The 22,424-nt window shown below is 43.6% G+C and overlaps 1 protein-coding gene across 1 annotated transcript in view; it reads right to left on the bottom strand.

Annotated features, from left to right (window-relative positions):
* Positions 1–22,027, bottom strand: part of LTBP1 (latent transforming growth factor beta binding protein 1) — a 1,238,788-nt gene extending 1,216,761 nt beyond the window's left edge. The window contains exon 1 of the mRNA XM_085612185.1: positions 21,147–22,027. Coding sequence (XP_085468311.1) covers positions 21,147–21,616 — 470 coding nt within the window. The 5' untranslated portion in view covers positions 21,617–22,027. The remainder of the gene's footprint in view (positions 1–21,146) is intronic.
* Between the last annotated feature and the right edge of the window lie 397 nt (positions 22,028–22,424).

The raw sequence follows: 22,424 nt of genomic DNA, 5'->3' as shown, positions 1-22,424 counted from the left end.
TGGAATGACTTGAGATTAATTCCCTGACACACTTACTGTCTTCATTCATTTCATTAATACAATTTGCTTAAACTTTAAGTGGACTGTAACAACGACATCTGTGCTTTGGTCTTACCCACATCAGTGGTGTGGGGAAACTGTGTCACATGCCTGTATTATAACCCGGAAAAGGCTGTAATAGCACGGAATTAAGAAAAGGCAAAACATCTGTAAAAAGTTGTTATCACAAGTTAACACTTCTGGTTATCCACCTGAGAACTAGGGACCCACATTACGAAGTAATTACAAGGGTAATATCTGTGGTGGTAATGTCATTACTGGGAGCAATTATTATTGGATTCGAATATCGGGCTGTTAACTAAGATAATATCTGTTGGTAAGAGTGACATAACCTGAGCTTTTCACTCCAGTTCTTTAGCAGCAAAATTCTGCATGAGAAATTTCAGATATGTGTGCGTGTTATCAAGATTGCACCTCCTGTTATGACCTTATCAGCCCTCTGTAAATTCCAAAAACGATGTTATTAGTGCAGAATGGTGCATATATATAGGGTTATCCAATTACCTGCCAGTTGTACTGATCTCCACTATTTCCATTCACATCTAATTCAACTCCCAAATCCAGGGATTTTACCAGACTGTGATATAAAGCCCGTATCTGACCTTTAATCCCAGATTTATCACTCAAACCTAAATTAGACCCTTGGTGTTCTAGGCTTAATTTTCACACCACCCTAGGTTGTGTGTTAGAAAATGTTTGCATAGTTATGGAATCACAGATCTTGAAACACTTCCTTCTGGACCAGGGTGGCCAACGTTAGTCCACGAGGGACAGATCTGGGCCAGGTTTTCGATTAGTTATATGAAAACCTACCTCTTGTGCACATCCTTAAAATCAATCTTACATGCATCCTACCCATTTGGGCCAGCTTTGGCCATCCCTGTTTATTTCGTTTTTTATAGCAAACCCAATCGTCTTTTTCCAGCCCATGGTGGACCTGTATGCAATGCTGTGTTATGTTACCTTCATATATAGCGCTTTCTACCCGGATGAAGCGCCCAAGAGCTTTTAGATAGGTAGCACGTAACTCTGTAGGATCCAGTGTTGGTAATGTAGTCAAACATAAGGATATCATTACTCATGCTGTTCCCACTTATTACCACACATTTTCTGATGTTCTCAGATCTATTATTGCAATATTGTTTGGATTCCTTAAGTAATTTTAATTTCATGTGCTCGAGTTAAACATACAGTATAGCTCAAGTGGCTGCTATTTAGGAAGACACAACCCTGAATTTTTTAATTCATGCATCTGCCAAAGGGATCTTATTTATAATTTACATGCAAGGGCCATACAGGGAGCAAAGGTATTCAATATTAATTCTCAATTTCTCAGATGAGGAGAAATAATCCCTGAAATCCAGGAGTAGTGATACCAACCCACAGAAGCTAGAATTGAGTAATAACCAGAAGCTGCAGTACCAGTGAAGCTGGCACCGGATCACACCTAGGAATTATAAGCCCTTAAATCTAGAGTCTACTGTAGGCACTTACTGAAGGGTGCCAGGACCCTGTTGACAGCTGAAACACACAGCTGGAATAAACATTCTCTTCCCAGAACACACTTTTTTAGGAATACCATTACTTGCAAGCCAATCAATTGATCAATTCGGGTTTATTCAGCTGAAATAAAACAGACAACATAGCGAAACGAATACAATCATAGAAATACATATTTAAAATGCAGACTAAAAAGTAAAAAATACATACCACAAAATTACAGATTGAAAGATTAAAAATACCTATACAAAGCACAGAAAAAATTATTTGACGAAATAGTAAGTCATACATCTAATTTCTTTCTGGTAATTAGTGAGTTTGTTATAAAATGTAGTACTGTACAGCACACCTCAGGGCCCCCACGCGCTGTAAAAATAAAAAAGGCATATGTTTAAGACCTTATAAGTGCGTGTCCTAACATTGGAATCAGAGAGCATTTGCGATGGGTGGTGTAAAGTGTACAAAAAAAGTGCAATGTGCTTTGACTAGAACAATCATCACAGAAAACTAGGCAGATTTGTCAACCAAGGACCTTGAGTGCGAAAGGCCAGCAAAAAATGAACAAGTTTGAAGCACAGCCTCATGAGGAGAAATCTATGCCATACTTTTGAAACAACTGATTAATAGGTCTCTGGGACAGGTCTAGCAATAATATTCAAGAGAGGCTCACCAGACTGTCTGGCATATAATTCCTCCATTTGCACATTATGGAACTAATTGAAAAACTGGCCTTTCACCACGTCCAGTGTAAGATGCAGAGTATTCTCTGGATATGTGTACATATCTGCAGGGCCGGCTTTAGCGCTGGTGGCGCCCGGTGCGATAATCCTTCTTGGCGCTCCCACGCCCCATGACCGCCTCCTCGGATTCTCTCACTACCACCAGGCAAAAGTGCCCCTCTTCTCTCCAATCATAAGTTATTGCTAAATACATCGTCTCTCTTGAGGTCGGCGCCCCCCTCCACGAGTCAGCGCCCATAGCGGCCGCACCAGTCGCACTGCCCTAAAGCCGGCCCTGCATATCCTAGGCACTCAGATCACTGAGGATTTGCCTAACATATACCAGCCACGGAATAACATGTGCACGGTCAAGAGCCACGCAGTCAGCTTTACAGCTCTAGAGAAACAAGCTTCCGGGGGATTCTCCACACTCTCCAACATAGCAATAGAGGTTACAATTTAATATAATCCTCCACAAAACCTAGACCAACCTTTGCATGGTATAAGATGGTGGATGAGGATTGTGAGGATTGTGGCAGTGCCAGGAGTCTATGTATAAATGTATTTTCAACCTTTTGTATAAGGTAAACATATACATGCTCCCACACTCCAGCGCAATAGATGCCGATCGAAAGACATTTACTCCTAAATATGTGAGCTAGCGCCTTCATCAGCCTTTTGGCAAAAGGAAAGATTGAGTTAACTGACCTCTGAAATTGAAGAGACCTAATTTTTTTAAATAAACTTCCAGTTACTTGCTGTGTCCATTGGAATTCCAAAGTAGGTGAAATTTTGGGCTTTGGCCACCTCATTCCCAGACAAGGTAATTTTTTTAGATTTGAAATACTTTGGCCCACATTTCATTACAAATGATTTTGAAAGCGTAGTTTTCAACCCTAGGTCTATTATAAAAATGCTAAGTTCATCTAGAAGAACCTGAAGCCCATTAGCAGTTCTAGCTATTAACATTTTTTCATAGGTGTACTATAATACTGAGATGTAGCAAGAGCCTATCTTGAGCTCATCTTCCCCACTTGAGCACAGAAATTATTCGAAGTCATTAATGTAGAGTAGAAAAAGAAATGGGCAATGGAACAACCATGTCGTACCTCAACAGTAGAGTTTATTTTAGGAGAGAGTTCACCCTCCTGACTATACTGTAGCTTCACTAAGGTGTGCCACTGTAACTGGCAGGGCAAGTCTGAAAGGGCCTTACCAATAAATGTCACAAAAAGCAGGGTGCCTGTGCATAAAGTACCCAAATGTGTACGGATGCAACACTTCCAGGGGAAATTTTGATCCGTCAATGCTATATTTAGAGAGGGTCAAATTACAACAAGGAAGGCCATCATTAGTGGAAGTGGATGTCTCACATACATTTTAGTGTCATGCTTCATCATAGATATCCTCTTTCCACCCTGGTAAGATAGTACTACCAAGGTGGACTCAACCTCCGCGAAGACTTAGCGGTAGGAGGGAGTTCTTACGTAAAACTTCCCGGATCAGGCGCGATCCAAACCATCTAAAAATACCTTAAAGTTCCTCGGTTATCACCTTTATTCGTGGGGACTTTGGGTATAGGTAAAAACACTTTACAATGCGGGTATGGAGAGCGCAATGGCTCAAACCCATCTGCTGGTTGGCAACTTATCCAGGACGTTTTATGTAAGAACTCTGGCCAAGTCTTCGCAGAGGTTGAGTCCGCCTTGGTAGTACTATCTTACCAGGGCGGAAAGAGGATGTCTATGATGAAGCATGACACTAAAATGTGTGTTAGACTTCCACTAAGGATGGCCTTCCCTGTTGTAATTTGACGCTCTCTGAATATAGCATTGACGGATGAATCTCCCCCTAGAAGTGTAGCACTTAGTCATCCTTACACATCTGTGTACTTTCTGGACAGGCACCCTGCTTTTTGAGATATTTGTTTCATACACAGGAGGACCGCATGGGTGCTCTGTCCTCCACCTCTCCATTTTGTGATATCAGTGCCTTACCAATACCCATGCCCTCCATTATGTCCCAATGTTTAGGACGTTGTACTATGTCGGAAATGCATGTAAGGACCATATGCATGGCTCCTTTTTTTGCCCTGATCTGTTTTTGGGTGATAACATGTAAATTTAGGCGCTGACCCACTGTGTCCAGACCAGGGAGAAACCCAAACTGCACGTCCAACAGTGCCTTGTTCTCAAGTGCCCATCTTGAGAGTAGTACCCTGCCCAGAATCCAGGGGCGTAACACGGCCCCCAAAGCCCCTACAGTGCGTGTGGGCCCCAAGCTGCAGGGGGTTTCCTCAGCACAGCACTCTGGCCAGAGAGCTCCTGATTGAGAGCGGAGGGGGCCCCTCCACGTACCTTGCAGGGAGGGCCCCCTCAAGGTTTGTTACGCCAGTGCCAGAATCTTAACAGTGCTATTTAGCAACATGATAGGGCAATAACAACTAAGGAGGCCTTTGTCTCTCATCTTAAAAATTGGGACGGCTACTGCCTCTTGCGTCCTGCCAAGTTGGAAACTAGTAGGCCTCCAATGGAAGCTCTCAGGATATTTGTGAATATAGGGGCACAGAATGAAATGTGCTTTAAATAGGTTCATAGGGATTCTGTCTGCGATACGGCAGGGACAATAATATAATACTGCCAATGTTTTCAATCACTAGCAAGGTGCGAACCCTTTGCAGGCCAGAATCACTAGAAGAAATCTTCCAGTACTGAAAGAACTTCATAGCTATTCGTGACTTGAAAATTGCATGTTAAGCTCAAATTGAGACCATGAGTTTCGATGTTAGAATGCTGGGATCTCTGGGGCCTGGCCAAGCTGCTGATCGGGCTGTAGAAGAAGCCTAGATGGTGGGCTTGAAGTTTCCAGTTTTATGGGCAATGGATATAAACAGTGCACCATTGCTCGAGCAAACGAGGGATTTGTGAAGCAGACAAATGCACAGTCCCCTGAAGAGTCCTTTGTGTGTTTGTACCAACCTAAGTAACTCTTCTAACAAATAGGATTTCTGTATGCAAATTACATGTCCAACCGGAGTGTTTCCTGAAGCAGTGGACAACTCTGTTTTTCGCGGACACACAATCTTACTTGTGGGGTGCACTAATTTAGGGATGATGTTGTACGGCAGGCATTTCGGGAGAGCTGAGGGTCTATACTGTTTGTTGCTGAACGTTTTGGGTATCAGGACTAGAGTGCACATGGCGCTTGGTAGTAGGCCTCCCTTGGATGCCCTGTCAACTAGATTCCAGAAAAGCCCCTATCATGCTGGTGCCACCAAACTGACCAGTGTCAATGGACGCATGGCTTTGAGCTGCGCTTGCTGATGGCCATGACTGAAAAGGGGAGTTAGCGAGTTGTTCACTGGATGCTAGATTGGGATTATTACCAGGGGCTTTGCAAAACGCAGCAAGTCTGTCGTCCAAGTCTTTTATTTTTCTCAGAATTAGGGATGAAAATCTATTAAACATATCATCAAAGCATTTACCACAGTGATCCCTGAGTCTGTCTTCAAGTTCAGTCATGCCCAACTGGAGGTTTCTTTACCGGCCATTCTACCTCGGTTATTGTGAGGGGAGCTAGAGGCAGTCCTCAAGGGTTCAATACAAGGTCTCAAAGCTGCCTCTGCCCTCTTGGAGCCTGGAATATCCTTTCTTGTCTTTTCCGTTGGTGGGCTATTGGGGGACATAGAGGTAGGTGAAACAATATCAGTCTTTGGATCTTATAACATGCATGGATTCATAGTGTCAGGTTGGGGGGGGGCACCTTGGCACGCAACTTGTGTTCCATCTTGGGCCACATGAAGGTGGCACATGGCCACAAGAGGCTCCCCACTAGCATGCTGATTAGATGCTGATGTTATATACAACTGCGATGTCAGGAGCAAAGTTGATTCTCTTAGCATAGCACCTAACCTGGCCTCTACTCACCTTATATGAAAGTCAATGACACCCTTAGCCAAAGATAAGTAATTCGCAATGGACTCAGTAGTCACTTTTTTACTTGTGCTTTCTGCAGGTGGATGACAATTCGATTTCCTCATAATGCAGGGAATAACAATTATATAAAAGGGTGTGAAGAAAAATAAAAAATACCTCAATAGGTCTCTGCATCATTGTGGCCCAGGAGAATGGGGCCAAGAGATAAGGCCCAGCCTTGTCCGGCTGCAGACGTGCACAGACAGGCCCGCTGCTAGCCCGGTCTTCGCCCTGTCCAATGTCCGGGTTGTGGCAAGCCAATTCAGGGCCCCTGGCCCGCCTCCTGTTTGCAGTGCGGCAAGTATGGGCTTGAGAGTCCGCAGAGCCCAGCAGCAGCATTCCGAAAGCATATCCTCTTTGCAAGTTAGATGATACTTTTCTGAAGTCTGGTCTCATTTTACTTCCAAAACTTTTAATCAAATGTGTTTTTCCTTAATGGTAAGTTTTAACTTAACATATGAAACCTAGACCGTTCTGAGAAAATGCAAACTTCATAACAAAGTTTTAATTGTAATATGTGCACTGTACTAACATTACAATAACATTATAAGTATTTCAAATGCCCTGATGTACACCACATCCTCAATGACACATATTTAGCACTAATTTAGAACTCTGCATATTTCTACATTTTTCACAATCAGAAGTACTAATGACAATTACTGCATCCATTTATTTAAAGGGTGATTGTACTGTCCCTTGTGTGGTGTTACTCAATCTGAGTTACTTAGATCCTTGAGGTAAAATTAAGTACAAAATTACCTTCAACAAATTTCATTTTCTCAGTGATTTGAGTGTTTTTGAACCCAACTTATTCCTCTTTGATAAATATTAAGGACTATCATGCAGTAATGGCTTCTACGCCAGCTCTCTATGCATTATTGTTGTTTTTTACATATTGTGCAGGGCAATTGTGTGTGGTGGTATGTGCCTGGTTTAAAACCAGACCTAGGGCAATTTTGGTTTGTCTCCAACCAGGTGCCAGTGCTAAAATGGATGCAAGTTGTGTTTGTTCCCACTTTAGCACCACCACCTTGGTCTAAATAGCCCACAGAACAGGATTACCACAAGCAGTAATGGCTCATCTAATATATTCCCTGTATCTAAGGTTAGACAACCTTTAAAACCTGCAAAGCTACTGTATAAAGATACCTCCAACCAAAACCAGATTTAAAAAAATTGCTATTATAGAAAGTTAGTTTGATTGAGAAAAATTATTCCTAACATATGTTTAGTTTGGTTAGCAGAATCAGGCTACATTATAATAAAATTAATGTTTAAATGCTGTGCACAAGTATTGTTTTCATTTTCTTTTTAGAAAAAGTCATAGGAATTCAGCTGCAGTGAAGGTCTATCTTGGTATGTGCAAAGCAACATTTTTCCATAGCTTCCTCAGCCGAAATTATGGTCTTTTGAAACATTACAAGGTTATGTGCTAAACCTCAGTTGCTGTGTTCATAATGTAGAACAGGTCATTGTATTAAGCTTCATTTCTCATGTTTCTGTGCAATGCACACTGTTTGCAATTAGGTGCTTTGAAAATTAGCAGTCTTTTTATGTTCCTTTGTAAGTAAAATGTTGGTGCTGCGTTTTTAAGTAATTTTGTGCTTTGAAATTGTGTGCTCTCTTTGCCTGTAACATATTAGAGCTTGTCGTTATTAATTTGAGTATTGCGATGTTTCATATAACCAATCCAAACACTGACTTAGATCTGTCCCTCTAATTTCTTAAAGGCACTTTGCATTATTGCAAATTGACATCTAATTTCATCTTTCTTTTACGCTCTGTAATGATTAATTTGACATTTAAATACATCTATAAGCTAGGCACTGGAAGAAGTCTAGTTGTGCCTATTTTTCAGTAATGGACTTGGCTGATTAATCGAGCACAGGGTTCTCCCTTACCTACAAATTAACCCCCCTTAATGTTATTTCAGTTGGAGCATGCTCCTCGTCAGGCCGGCGCTGCAATGCTTGAAAGGCACCCTATGAGGGGCTCTTTGTCGGAGATCTTTTGTCCCTGGCCATCTGGTGCAGTGAGGGTGAAGGGCCAGATGGTTTCAACCAAAAATAAATTTAGACGGTCATCATCGGGACAAAACAACGAATGTTGGAGCGTCCAGGGAATTTGCCATAAAACATCTGAATCAAGAATGCTCAACAGAGTTAAATGAAGCTTAAGGCGCAACAAGTGCAGAACTGCACAGTGTAATGAAAAAGTCGTACCTCAGTAATAAATCAGGGAACACGTAGGATGAACGTGAAAGGTCAGGCTCCAATTTAACCGTTCAATCGAGACCCCCATGGATATATGACAATTCAAGGGCCCAGTAATAATATAACAGTCGAAAAGACTTCAACATATAATTCCAGGAGACAGAGCAAAGTGAACTGTTCTACATAACAGACACAATTGTGAATAGGTCACACTGAGTAATGATGGACCGAGCTGGTATATGGGATCACGGTCGATGGGTTAATCTAAAATCCTATCTCAAGTTCGCCCGGTCCCACCAGCAAGACGAGCAAAACACTTCCGGACGAGAAGCATGACACCCGGCTTGGGTGTGGGAGGGCCCCACTTCCCAAATAGGGATTCTCCTTGTCTCCATTTTTGGACCAGGTCATGACCATCCTAAACCTCCTCTTTAAACCTTTTCCCTTGTCCAAGAACCGCATACTCCTTTTTGATACTACTGTCTAACCGGGGGCATGTGTGCTGGACCTCTAACAAACGCCCTCATTCCCTCCCTTGTTCATATACAGTGCCCAGATTACCCTAGGGGTGACAGTGTTGTGCTTTACAAATGCTGTTTTATTGATTGATTGATGTTAACTATGCCTGTATTTGGCCATCTTTTTTCAAAATGGATGTTTCCCCCTGACGTTGTTCTTGCTGTTCTTGATGAAATCTTCATAGCTTGGTCACAAAACGATATGTTTTTTCAAGGACCTTCAACTAGCTCACTGTACCATATTAGTTTGTAATAGTTTACAGTTTTTCATGTAAATAGTTTGTCCTGACATTTCGGGTTTCATTAGCATATAGTGGGCAGAATCAATATCCATCTATTAAGATAGTTCTTAAATGATAAGGCAATATGACATTTATTAAATCTGTCCACTGATTTGCTGAGAATATAACACTTCCATTGTAGCACGATGATTTAGCAGTTATAGTGATTTAATATGGGGAAATAGTGTTCATAAACCCTCTATTTTAAGGGTGAACCATCAAAACATTTCCATGCTGCTGGGGATGCTGTCTGTTTTTATTTTTATTTTGCTGCTCATTTGGGACTTAAAATATTTCAAAATTTGTGCCACTCCGTAATGCTCTATTTTCTAAGAGCCTTTATAGCAATGACTTCATGATCTGACACGTCTGGTACAGGTTAAAGTGGTGAGGCGGTGAGGTGGGGGACTTGACTTACGACCAGATGGGTAAATAAAATAAATAGATAAAAAAATAAAACCACTTACCTTGCGCTCGTCGCATTGCCGAGTCGACGATGAGGCAAGCCCACTATAAAACGTTCTATTTATTTATTTTCCCTATCCCGTCGTATGTCGACTTCCCCTGCCGCCCGCCATGCCCCCACCCCAACGCCGCTCCTACCTGTACCTGCCAAACCTGTTCATGATAACTCTGCACCACATCTCTCAAATTTGTGTAATAAAATCTTTACATTTATCCGCTAATCAGATCTCAATTGTTGCGTGGGCTATCCCTACATTGGCTGGTAGGTACCTTACTTTGGGGACACATTGCCTCATGAAATTGAGGTTTATGGGCGTTCTATTGAGATAAAATGTTGTAGTATAAAAAGTTTTCGGGGGGTACCAGCGCCCACAGAAAGCATCTCCAAAAAGAAAGCATTAATGTTCTGTCACACAACAAGGTGAACACTATGGAACTAATGTAAATTATCTGGCTGTTCTGCCATTGTTATCATGAGTGTCAGAGAAGTTTACCAGTAAAGCGATGCTTAAATGTATGTAGAACTGTGGTATCACAGTATGTTTGAGTAACTGTTTTACACAGAGGTACATTAAAGTTTAAATTCATGGGTATTACAGCACCGCAAAACTGTGGTTATAGTGTTGCTTCATCTGAATATTTTTCACAGAATTAGCACCAGACTGCATGACAAAATCGGAGTGTACAGTTACATATTTACAATGCAGTTATACAGCACTTCCAAGCACTAACATTGAGTCAGAATTAGCTGTGCACAATGGTGGTCTCCTAAGTTAAAATGTTTTTCGAAAGACCGAATGTTTTACTGTGCCTTGCAGGAATATTACTAGTATATGTTTGCCAGCATGGCACTTAATGACACCAGTAAATTATAATGTGCATTCTTGGTGTTTACTGTGTAAAAATACTACAAAAGAAATGAAAAAAAAATTAGAATGCAATGGCATCCTTTTCATGGGACAAAGTACCCCGAGTATATTAAATAAAGACACTACAAAACACCAAGTATTCTAAAACAAGAAACCAGAGGGAGGGTGTCTCAAATTAGTCGGGTTGCAACAACATGACATGCAATATTTTTTCTACCTGCAAATTAGGGTACTTATTTCATAGAACGCATTTGATAGGGGCAGAGAAGGCAAGCAGGGTATTTGCTATTTTCCTATGCCAAGTTCCTATCCATGTCCCTAAATCCCAGGTGCAAAGAGTATAATTTATGTAAAATCTCCTGTGTTAACTACTGCCTACTAACAGCTTTACTTCCTTTTTAAGACTCCAAACAAGGAGGGGCAACAAAATGTTTAAAGTTGTCTGGTTTGGTGTTTAGGTATTGGCCACCTGACTCATCAGCTGGGCAGTGTGTATGTAACAGGAGGAGAACTACCTGGTTAGTGCGGTTATATAAAAATGTAGTTGCTCTTTGACCATCTAGATATTTTTTTTAAGTCAATGGAAAACTGAACACTGAAATATCCCTGGCATAGCTGCTAAGTGATTCCATATCTCATTTGGCAGTTCCAACAATAACTTGCTTTTCAGCCAACGCAATTTTGAATGTTGATCCAGTCTTAGAATGTCAATACGGAAACTACAAGTTCCACAAAGCTAAAAAAAAAAAGGCTAGGACTAGCTGAAGGTGTAAGACATAGTTGACGGCAATGCCTCGGAGATCTCTATGAGTAAGGACGAATATTCCTCAAAAGCTATGATTCACAAAAAAACACATGAAAAGATTGGCAGAGATGAGGCCTGGAACAGACAGGCGCATCAGCCTGTCTGTTCCAGGCCTCATCTCTGCCCATCTTTTCATGCTATACCTGTGTCCTGGTGTCTGAGTGGCCAGAAGGCTCCTGTAGCCAATAACACAGCCTTGCCTACATTTCTAACCATGTATCGCTGCATTATTACTTTGCTTTGGTGCATTTGTAACCCTGTATCAGTGCACGTGAGTAAGGACCTAATCACGTGTTTGTGTTTGTAATTGTGTTCTGCAGAACTAGGCCTGCATGTGGTACCAAAGATTGAAAAGGAAAGGGTAGAAATATTTTTTTCTTTTCCTACCTAGCACACATGTTGGAACTCTATACCTGCCTCAATGAGTCCTTCCAAGTACTACTGTTCTATAATAACAACATCTCCAGCCTGGATGTTCCCTTCTAATAGGTAGGGTTGTATGATGTTACAACACATGCTTTTATTCCGCATGCTGTTACAACGCAATTTTTTACCCCGACTAACTGTCCGGGGGTGTGCTGGAGTTTGGAATAGTATTATTTACTATTCCAATTCCAGTCTGTGCAACAGTAGGGAAGGTGTTGGAGTTAAATCCAACACCTTATACCCCCTACAGCAAGCCGTTTTTAGGTCTCGCTGATTCAGCGCGCATGCGCTTCTCGGAGAGACTTTAGTAGGTGAGTTTTCAAAGTGCTGTTGGCTGGCGACAAACTTGCGTTCACGCGAGCGTGCACGTGCGAACTGCCAGCCTTCAGCAGCACTTTGAAACTCACCTACTAAAGCATGTCTTGTAGAGTGTTTTCTTTACTTTTGGTATAAGCGCGGCACAGTAAAGCACGGGTACCGTGATTATACCAAAAGTAAAGAAATAGAAAAAAACATCTATTTCTTTACTTTTAATATAATCGCGGCACCCGCGCTTTACTTTTAACATTAAAAGTAAAGCGTGGGTGCCGCGATTATACCAAAAGTAAAGAAATAGATGTTTTTTTCTATTTCTTTACTTTTGCTATAATCGCGGCACCTGCGCTTTACTTTTAACATTAAAAGTAAAGTGTCGGTGCCGCGATGCTTGTTGCTTTCGCTTTCCTAACCAATTCTCTGTTCATTCGAGGTTGTGTACGCATGCGCTGGTGACGGCCATGATTTTTTGTGTCTGAGTTCCTGTGTGTTACCGGTGTGTTTTTGGCCGGCTGGACTCTGTCTTTAGAGTATCTCAGGGTTAGAGTATCGTGAGTTTTGTGCTTGATACAACATTTCTTTTTCTGCGGGAGGTATTAGGTTTTCGGTGGAACGCTGTGACTGGCTTCAGGGCCCGTTCGGTAATGGAATACGAGGAAGGGATCATGACTGTGCACTCTCCAAAGATCCTTGTAGCAAATCGCCCCGCCTTTGTAAGAGCCTAAAATCTAAAGCTTCTCTATCTATTCCCATACAGCTGAATATCATCATTTCTTTTTTCATTGCTGAAACACAAAATTCAGCTCTTAAGAGTTGTCCTTTAGACGATTATCGTGTTATGTGGTGCCAGCCATGCGGCGCTAGTAACAAACTTTAATGTATATAGTATTGAATTTAAGTAAGTCACGCGCACTCAGCTTCCTTTTATTAGCCATGCACCGTGGAGCAGGGATGGGTGTAGGCAAGTTTAGGGGATAAATCTTTTTGGAGAGTGAGTTGCCCAGTGATGATGGTCAATGCGTTCTTCCCAATGAAATCACCACTATGATGTGGACACCTGGACAGCCGATGCTGGCTGCAGATGGGCATCATTGCTAGTGTTCATAGTTTAACTTGATGGTAAGTCAGTGCGCGGAGCCGTATACAGACGTGATCAGGAGCATACATGACAAGCCTTTAAGAGTTCGTAGATGGTCCATCTTGCTGAAGCTTTTGGTGATTAATAGTCATTGTCCAAGAGATTAGACTATGATTTAGGGAAGGAGGGTTGCTAAAGTCATGTTTTTTGTGATGTTTAACCTTCAAAGGAAGTTTTCAGTAGAGTCCATCTCTCAGCAGAATGTGCCTTGGACGTGTTGCCATTTGACTGTGTGTTGGGTGTCTTGGAGTTGCTTGTGTGCGTTGTTGCAAGACTGCCAATGGGCTTTGGAAGGGTGGTTCATTCGCAAGGCATGTCAAAAGTCCACAGCACCGGTGGGGTTAGCAGACGGAATTTCAGTGGTCGGCTGTAGCTTCGGAGCACCATGAATGCTTCTGGAACTGCAATGTTTTATTGGTGGTATAACTCCAGTCAGATTGTTAGTCACTATAAGTGGTAGTATCAATTAATTTCTGTGAGGAATTGGCAGACTGGTCTTGACCAGTTTAGTAATGCTTTCGACCTGAATGTCTATAGGACCCAACAAGGTGAAAACATTAGTTCCATGTGTACAGAGACTGAGTGACCAATTTCCAACCAATAGGCAGTGTAGGGTATTCATCGCCTTTGCCTAGGAGAAATATTGAACCTCTTTACTCCTAGTTGTAGTTGGAAGCACATAATAAAGCTGCCTTCTCTTAAGAATATTTTGAGCTATGCTGCGCATGGCAGCTGTTGAGGCTGGGATTCTTACGGAAAGTGATTGAAGTGCACTTATGTTTACAGAATTACATTAGAGTTTGAAGTAAGGGTGAAATGAGACTTCTCACTGTACTCTGATGTTACATGGAAGTTATATAAGCATGAACAAATGCTTTTGCTTTTCGCTAATAGCTTGTTTTTATGAAGTGCTTAATTAATAGTGTAGTTTTGGCATTTTCAGCCATTGTAATCAAACTGCATATTTATGAGATTAAAACAGTGTCGTGGGTCTATTGCTTGGGACAGTTAAGGCTCCAAAATGCAACATGTAAAGAGCAAGATATTTCCGTTTGAATAGTAATAATTCTGGGGATGTGGTTAGATGCAGTAGTTAGGCTTGGCCAGTTCTCAGCAAAACCTATCAACCCAAAACTTTTGTTAAATCCTAGTCACATTCTGCGTAGTCCAAGGTGATGGTGTTTGTGTTGATTCCAGTACATTTTCTTTACCAGATTACTTTCCAAACTGCAACACTATGCCTAACATTTCCTAAATACCTCTCACACTCTATGGGCGGTGGTTGCAGTATTTTAGCTCAGTGTCAACTGGCACCTATGGAACCCTACCCGACCCAGAGTGTTTGTTGTGGATTGCGTTGATCCCAGTATGTTTTTGTATACAGGATGCTCTATAGATGGCATAATTATGGTAAAAAAAATGTTACCTCGTGGTTTCCAGTCTGGGCGGTGGGGGTTGATGGCTGCAACATAGTGCCCATGATTGGCTGGGACACAGAAAAAATGCATGCCCCAGAAATTTTTGAGAACCAAATACATGGGGTAGTCCAGGATCGTGAGGCTTGTATGGATATTACCACTTTGTCTTACCCAGAATGCTCAATAAATGTCAAAGTATGTGCAAAACAATTTCCACATATATATGTGACAAAAACATTTTGTAGCTTGCTTCCAACAGCAAAAGTCCTTTATACCCACACTTCTGATAAAAACAGTATCCCACATTTGTGCATGGCCTATCGCACTAGAAAGGAACCAGTAAAATGTTGGCCTGTGTGAGCCAGTGGTAATATCAATTTGATCTTTACGTGTTTAAGATTTGGGTCCATTCCGCTTACATGTGTTGTGCCCACCTTGGGCCTAACCAAACGTGAGTTACTTTTTTTTTCTTGGGAGACTGGGCGGAACACAAAGTGGTAAAATGTTTGGTTTTGGCTGAATGTGCCCAAAATTTCTGTCACATAAATATGGGCAAAATTGTTATTTTCAACCCAGTCTTAAACATTTGCACGACATTCTTGGTAAGAAAATATGCTGGGATCCATACAGGCCCACACCATCTTCGATTCCCCATAGTCTCAAGTTTTCAGAAATGCCCAGGGTTAGCAGGGTTTTCTGGTTAGCGGTAGAGCCCAGCCCATTTGTTGTAGCCATCTGTCATGGAAAGAGAAGAAATGTGTTTGTTTTTTCTGGACTTTTTTGGTATTTGCAGGGTATTTTTGGCAAGACATCCTACAGGAACCCACTCAGGCAGTGCAACTCTGGATTCTACTGGGTTTGGAATTTCACATCTGTTCCAAAAGGACTATGCAAGTGACCAGTGTCCTTCCGTCCTACGAGTGCAGGACGTCACCCCAGAAGGGCTCTGCGAGCGTGGCAGCATTGCAGCCTTTTACATGGCTGGCTGGCCGGTACAGGCGGGCGGGCGCGCGCCCCTGGGGCTGCAGGTGTCACAGACCCGCCCCCAGGGGCGGTGGAGAGTCCCCGCCACCATCTTATTGTTGCCAGATTAAGGAGCTGTTCATTTAACCAAGACACATGCTATCCCTCTTCACCCGCATAACTTAGTACAACTATCCAGCTCCGACAACGATAACAAATGACGGCAGTGGCCGGTTGCAAAAAAAAAAAATTGACGGAAAAAACACGTTTTGAAACTGTGCAACGTCATATTTTCATATGTAAATGTACATTACTTTTGAGTAGATACTTTGAGCCCATAACTTTCCAGTCAGCCTTAATTGGCGCCTGTCACTTTACATTCCCAAAGTTTGGGAATACCCTGGAGCCAGGATGGCTACCTTACCCAGTTCAGGTTTATTAGCATTCATGAATACTTTAGGCAGCACAAGAACACTTTTTAAAGTGTTTTCCTGATGTGTGCCTCGTTTTAACTCCGTAATAAAAGCGGGAGAAATACTGGTATTGGCTGATTTTTTTTTTTTTACCTTCTATATACACCACCCAAAAACACAGGTTAAACCATAGACCAGAACCTAAAACATTTAAAAAAAAGCTTTTGCCTAGCCAATAGGTATCGCTTTTGGGACCTTATAAGTATTTAGTTATGCAACAGTTGTTGTTGTTGCACCAAGGATATGGTGCTGCATAACTAAATACTTATAAGGTCCCAAAAGCAAGACCTATTGGCTATGCCAATGCTTGTTGTTATAATAGCATGTGGGATAAAAGCATGCGTTGTAATGCATGCGTTGTAACAGTTGTTTTCCAATATCTAGTATAGCTGCTTTTTCTCTCTTCTTGCACGCAGTACTAAGTGAGCTATGGTTCGCATGCCCCATATATGTGATAGCCTATTCTTCTTAAAGATTTAAAAATCCAAGCTTTATTAGGCCATCATTAAGTATTTCGAACCTCAAAATGGGAGATAGCATGCTAAATGGTTGATTTTCTGAATACTCTGTGGTGCGCAAAACCTAGAATGTGTGGTGCTTGCCAGTGTCGGATTGGTAATGCGGGCACTCGGGCAATGCCTGAGGGGCCGGTGTCCAGTTCCAGCTGTGGGCTGCTTATTTGAGTAGTCTGGTGGGGCCGATTTGGGCGGTGTCTGTGTTGTTGGGATACAGCCAGCGGCCCAGTGGGTGCCTGAGTGGCCTTTCTAGATGGGCGCTCATTACCTCCCGTTTAGCAACAGGCAGAGGTGTCACTCCCTTTCTCTCTCTGGGCCGGCCCATTAATGTATGTATACTGAGCGGAGGCAGGGGGATGAGCAGATTTCTAATCCCAATCCAACCCTGGTGCTTGCCCACCAAACTTTCCACAGATCCGACCTGATGAAAACTATGTAGACAAATGTCACGAGTTCGGGCAGCCACTTCATAATTCAGAATCTTGATGCGCCTGAATTATGCTCTGCAAAGCCTTCTCCACACTGGTAAAGATGGAACTGTCAGTTTGTCTTCTTATGAGAGACTCATCTTTTAGCTGCAAATTCTGCAATACTCCGAGAATGCGAATAATTAGCACAGGAAACATTTGTGCAGGTGTGTGCTGTGCTTGCGAGTAATATATGCCTGGTTATGCACATAGGCCCCCACTACTAGCTGTTACACCCCTGTTCCGGAGGAAAAACTCAAAGTAGATGGAATTTGGTGCAGGGAAACAGCCCGAATTGTACATTCCAGCCCCACGCTAAACTTGCACCAAATCACATGATACTTGTAATGAGGGCTATAGTTCATGAATGGGCGTGCTATCATCGGTGTATCCAGATTGTAAGAGGAATCTCCTGTGACATGACATGCACGTTTGCTTAACTACCAGAAAGGAAGAGCCGTCTTTGGCAATTCATACAAGTTTTAGAATGCTCCAGCAACACTTGTCAGTGCTCCTAACTTGGTTCCAACTGGACCTGCCATAAAGTGTGCAGAAAGTGCTCCAATCCATGCAGTATTCACAAGACACGTGGTGGAGGGTGTATATAAGGAAAAATGGGTACTGTAAGAATAGCAATGCACACTGTGTGTGTCAACTGGTGATGTGTCCTAACTGCGTGTAAACCTGTTTGTGTATGACCCATTATGCACATGTAGGTTCAGCAAATATAAGAAAATGAGCACTGATGGAAATCTTTCACAGTACAGACATCAAATGTATGGAATCGCATCAAAGACAAGAAACATCCAAGACCACAATCAGGAAGGCAATAGATGACTTTGGACCACATCGACCAAGAACCAATCTTCCACAAGAGGATAAAAGTCACTCGCACACCTACGTATCTCTCATTACTCTTGGCTCCACTTTCGGAAAAAATGCAGCTCCAGGTCCACAGCAACATGACAAGAGCAAGTTACTGCTTCTCACTTTTCACCACATTGTATTGTGATTTCATTTATATAGCGCTTACTACCCCTGACGAGGCGTCGAAGCGCTTTTTCGGCGAGTAGCACGCTACTCTGGGACCCATAGAGGATTAATGTTGAATTAGTATAGTGAAACATGCAAGTACATTTTTAAGTGGTGGATAGGTTAGTCAGTTATTTGGAATCGGAAGGATAGCAGAAGGATAGAAGAGGGGGAAAAAAAAGTTTGTATGTATATAGCGCTTGTTACCCCTGATGGGGTGTTGAAGCACGCTACACCGGAAACCCATAAAGGATTAGTGCTGAATTAGTATGGTGAAACATGAAAGTAATTTGAGTGGTGGATATTAGTCAGTTATTTGGAGTGAGAAGGGTAGCGGAGGGATAAAAGGGAAGAAAGGTTTGCATTCATGTAGCACCTGTTATCCCTGATGGGTGTTGAAGCGCTTTCGCGAGTAGGACGCTACTCCAGAACCCATAAAGTATTAGTGTTAAAAATTAGTATAGTGAAGTATGAAGTAATTTGAGTGGTGGATATGTTATTCAATTATTTGGATAGAGAAGGGTAAGTTGCGGGATAGGAGAGGGAAAGAGGTTTGTATTTATAAAGCGCATGCTAGCACATGAAATAATAACACTTCCAACATAGGCCACATCAGAGAAGTGCCGGAACTGTCAAATTAAACGTATGTCACTCTTGAAAAGAGCCAGTACTCTCCCTCTTAAAATAAAATACTCAGTACCGGCGAATTTAAAGCACTGGGTGCCTTCCATTCCTCAACCGTCTTCTCTCCATTTTACACGCTCATACAACGCGAAATATTACACGACAATAGAGCAACACTCTGGTCATCACACACAAAACAAAAACACCAGCCACATACGCCGTTCTACACTCACACACCCTTCCAACCAAGCCTAGCCTGCGAAGGAGCATGCTACCCGTCCACCAAAGTGCCGTGGCACTTGTCGGTTGGATAAAGCACTGTATATAAGGGGTTACTTAATCTTCCTTGCCCCAACCCTGCGCCAGGGAAGATTCAGACAACCCGCGCACTGTCACACGTAATAATTGTTTATCCCTTTTAAGCAGTTTCCGTTTTCGTTTCTGTGACGAGCGGAGCTCTGTGGGGTGTTCCTGATTCCGTGATCCCCGCAAAGACCCCCGCGCTTCTGTCTCGCTCCAGCTCCCGCCACGGCCTCTTTTGACAGAACGGGACATGCTGCTTCTCGCTTGGCCTCCGACCAACATTCCTCGGCAGCACACAGGATAGCCACGAGTGGTACAGTATCAGGCAGTGCTGTGGGAAAGGCCCCGGGGTGCAGCTTGAACACTGGCAGACACACGACGCACAGTCTCAAAAACGCACTCAGGGGGCCACTTCCGCCCTGCGGCGCGTGACGCAGCGGCACACTGGAGACGCCGGACTGCCCGCTGCAGGTCGGGTGGCGGGAAGTGGGGGGTTGATGAGGCAACTGTGTCATGTTCCGAGTGCGCTCTTCATGCCTACAAGTGTGTGTATCCACTAGCGTTGTGGGGTGCAAAGAGAACGTGAAAAAGTTCCCAAGCTTTTCTATTCCCATTTGAAGAAGTTCACCTTTAAAGTTCGGAAGGGAAGAGGCATATTGACAAATTTGGTACTTATTTTCTGATGGTTTTACCTAATTATTTCCTAATGTTTATTACATCTGTAGCACTGTCCGGACATAGGTTGCACCTCGTTAGTGCAAGTTTAATGCCCAAATATACAGGGCCGGACTGGCCATAGCAGGCATCAGGTATTTACCTGGGATGCTGAAACGATGTGGGCCGGTTTTGGAGCTGTGGGGGCCAGATTGTTTACTGGAGGCTGGTTGGCACTGCAAAGCAGCAGCGCCAGGGGCCAGTTTACTTAAGCAGCAGTGCTTCACACTTGCACCAACACCCCTCCCCATCCCACCCACACCCCTCCAAGTGTGATAAAATGTCCAGGGCTGCTTTGTGTTTTCAACCAACCTCTATAAAGGTCCTTCTACTGCCTGGCAACACATGTAGCTGCGTTTTTAGAAGCTTTTGAACTGTGTGAGGTAGTAACACATTTTTTGTTGTTAAAATCTGCAGTTTATGTAGCAGATTATGGATTATGTGGCAAATGTGGCAACACCATAACTATGCGAAAAAACGCCACTTAATTGCACAATTCCAGTGTCCTTGATTATAGCGTAGGAGTTTCAAAGTGTGCGTTAAAGTATGCATAGGAATGAGACTGTGATATGTGTTATATTACAGTAGGCGCATTACATGACATACCTGTGCCACTAGATTGAGGTTATGTCATACAGAGCGTCCTTTAAAGTCCGTGCGTGGTTAGGGATGCACTGGTAACGGTGTGTGCATTGCAGTAGGATTGTTAATGGGAGTGTGTGACAATTTGCAATGCATGCATGTATGTGTATTACTCGTGAGTGAGTCGTATTGGTATTACAGAGAATGTTATGTGTTACAAATCTATTAGTGGAAGTGAGCTATGCAAAGGTGCATGTGCATGACATTACTTGAGTGTATTACTGGGAGTTTATTTAATTATTTGGCTTTATATGTGGTACTTTGTGTGTACCGGTGTTAAACCTGGCACCGGTTTAAAACCTATACCTATATATAGGTTTAAAACCTGTACCGGTTTTAAACCTATTTACCCTTTCATCCGACTGAAGACTATATTAAACGAGCAACACTGAGTTGGGTAATAATACTTGCGTAATCTCTCAGTAGCATCAAGAGACTCCTCAGGTAAACATGCACTCTACAAGTGCGCCTCTTATAGAATATATTTCATGTGTCAGATTATGTGCAATATATTATTCTCGTGTAATAAATACCAGGCGCGAGCTGTGTATTTACATTCTGTGTATTACACTATGCTGCCTACACTTGGCATTCTATTTAACATGTTACTCGATGAGCTAAATATTGCGCATATAAAGTAAACATTTACATGTCATTAGCCACACGGTGCTACTGTATATGAAGCGGCAGCACCTTTACTCCTGCTTACCCCTGCAGCTGGTGTTTCTGGTGCACTTGCTGGGGGCTGCTGCGGGTCACTTTCTGCACTGTGCTGTGTGAGGAGCTGTGCCCCCCGCTCTGCTGCTGGCTGTTGTGCCGCACCGCCGCCTGGCTGCTGCCACCTCCTCCTCCGGGCGCCTGCTGGTGCAGCTGTACGCCGGGCCCGAGCTGGACGTGCTGGCGGAGCTGCAGGCCGGGGCCCAGCGGGCTCATGCGGCGGGTCCTCTCCTGGGTGCCCCCGGTGCCGCCGCCGCTGCGGTGGTGGCCGCTGAGCTCCACGCTGTAAGTCCTCTGGTGCCCTCCCCAGAGCGGCGCCGGGGCGCTGAAGCCGGCCTGGCCCTGGTGCTGCTGCACCACGTAGGAGAACCTCCGCACCCTGCCGGCCTCGGCAGGGTCAGGCTGTCCCGCCGGGAGACAGGCACACAGCACCAGGCTCCACCTGACCCAGTGCACTTCCATATCCACTCCGCGAAAAGAAAAACGCAAACGGTTCACCTCTCTTTTAAGTTTGCACTTTTTTTTGTTCGGTTTCAAACCCCTCCTTGGTTTTGCCTTGAACTCCTCTCAGCACCCCCGCCTCTGCCCCCGGAGTGCCTCCTTCCACTCCACCTATGGGACCCCCCTGCCTAGAGTGAAAGAACACTTCCAGCAACAAAGACAGACAAGTTGTAGCCCAGAGCTCTTAAAACATTGCTGGCACGAGGGAGGGGGCGACGGGAAGACCCGAGCTGCTTAAAACAGCAGCTGACATAAAAAGATGGCAGAGGAGGCGAAGATTGAGGTGTTCCCGGGAGGCTGCTGTTGAGAGCAGATGTGGAAGCCGGCTGCCAGAGTCCCCGTGCTTGTATGTGCGCGTGAGGAAGTGTGTACACGCCAGGAGACCGGCTGGAAAAGTCTTGGAAAAGTTTTCCTTCTCCCTCGCTGCCTGTGTGAGGCTGTCAGAACAGCAGCAGCCAATCTCAGACAGACATGACGTCAGGCAAGAGCCCTAATTGGGGAGCACCAGAGAAAGGGGCCGGGGCGTCCCAGTGCGCGCAGTTCACTTGGTCATCGCCCGGCTCGGGGAGTCAGGTTTATATGGACCCCTCTCTTCCTCCCACCCCCATGTCCGCTGCAGCCCTCTCAAGCCCACCCCACTTCTCCCTCACCAGACAGACACCCTGCCCTGGGAAATTGTACTGACTGGTTTACCTTGGAATGAGCGAGGCAGGCATTCACAAGTCTGCCCATGTATTCACGTGGAGAAAACTTTTTTGTTGTGATGACA

The sequence above is a fragment of the Triturus cristatus genome, chromosome 6 (genome assembly GCF_964204655.1).
Source record: "Triturus cristatus chromosome 6, aTriCri1.1, whole genome shotgun sequence".
Lineage (NCBI taxonomy): Eukaryota > Metazoa > Chordata > Amphibia > Caudata > Salamandridae > Triturus > Triturus cristatus.
The sequence above is the reverse complement of the archived record's forward strand: the minus strand, read 5'-3'. Positions and strand labels throughout refer to the sequence as shown.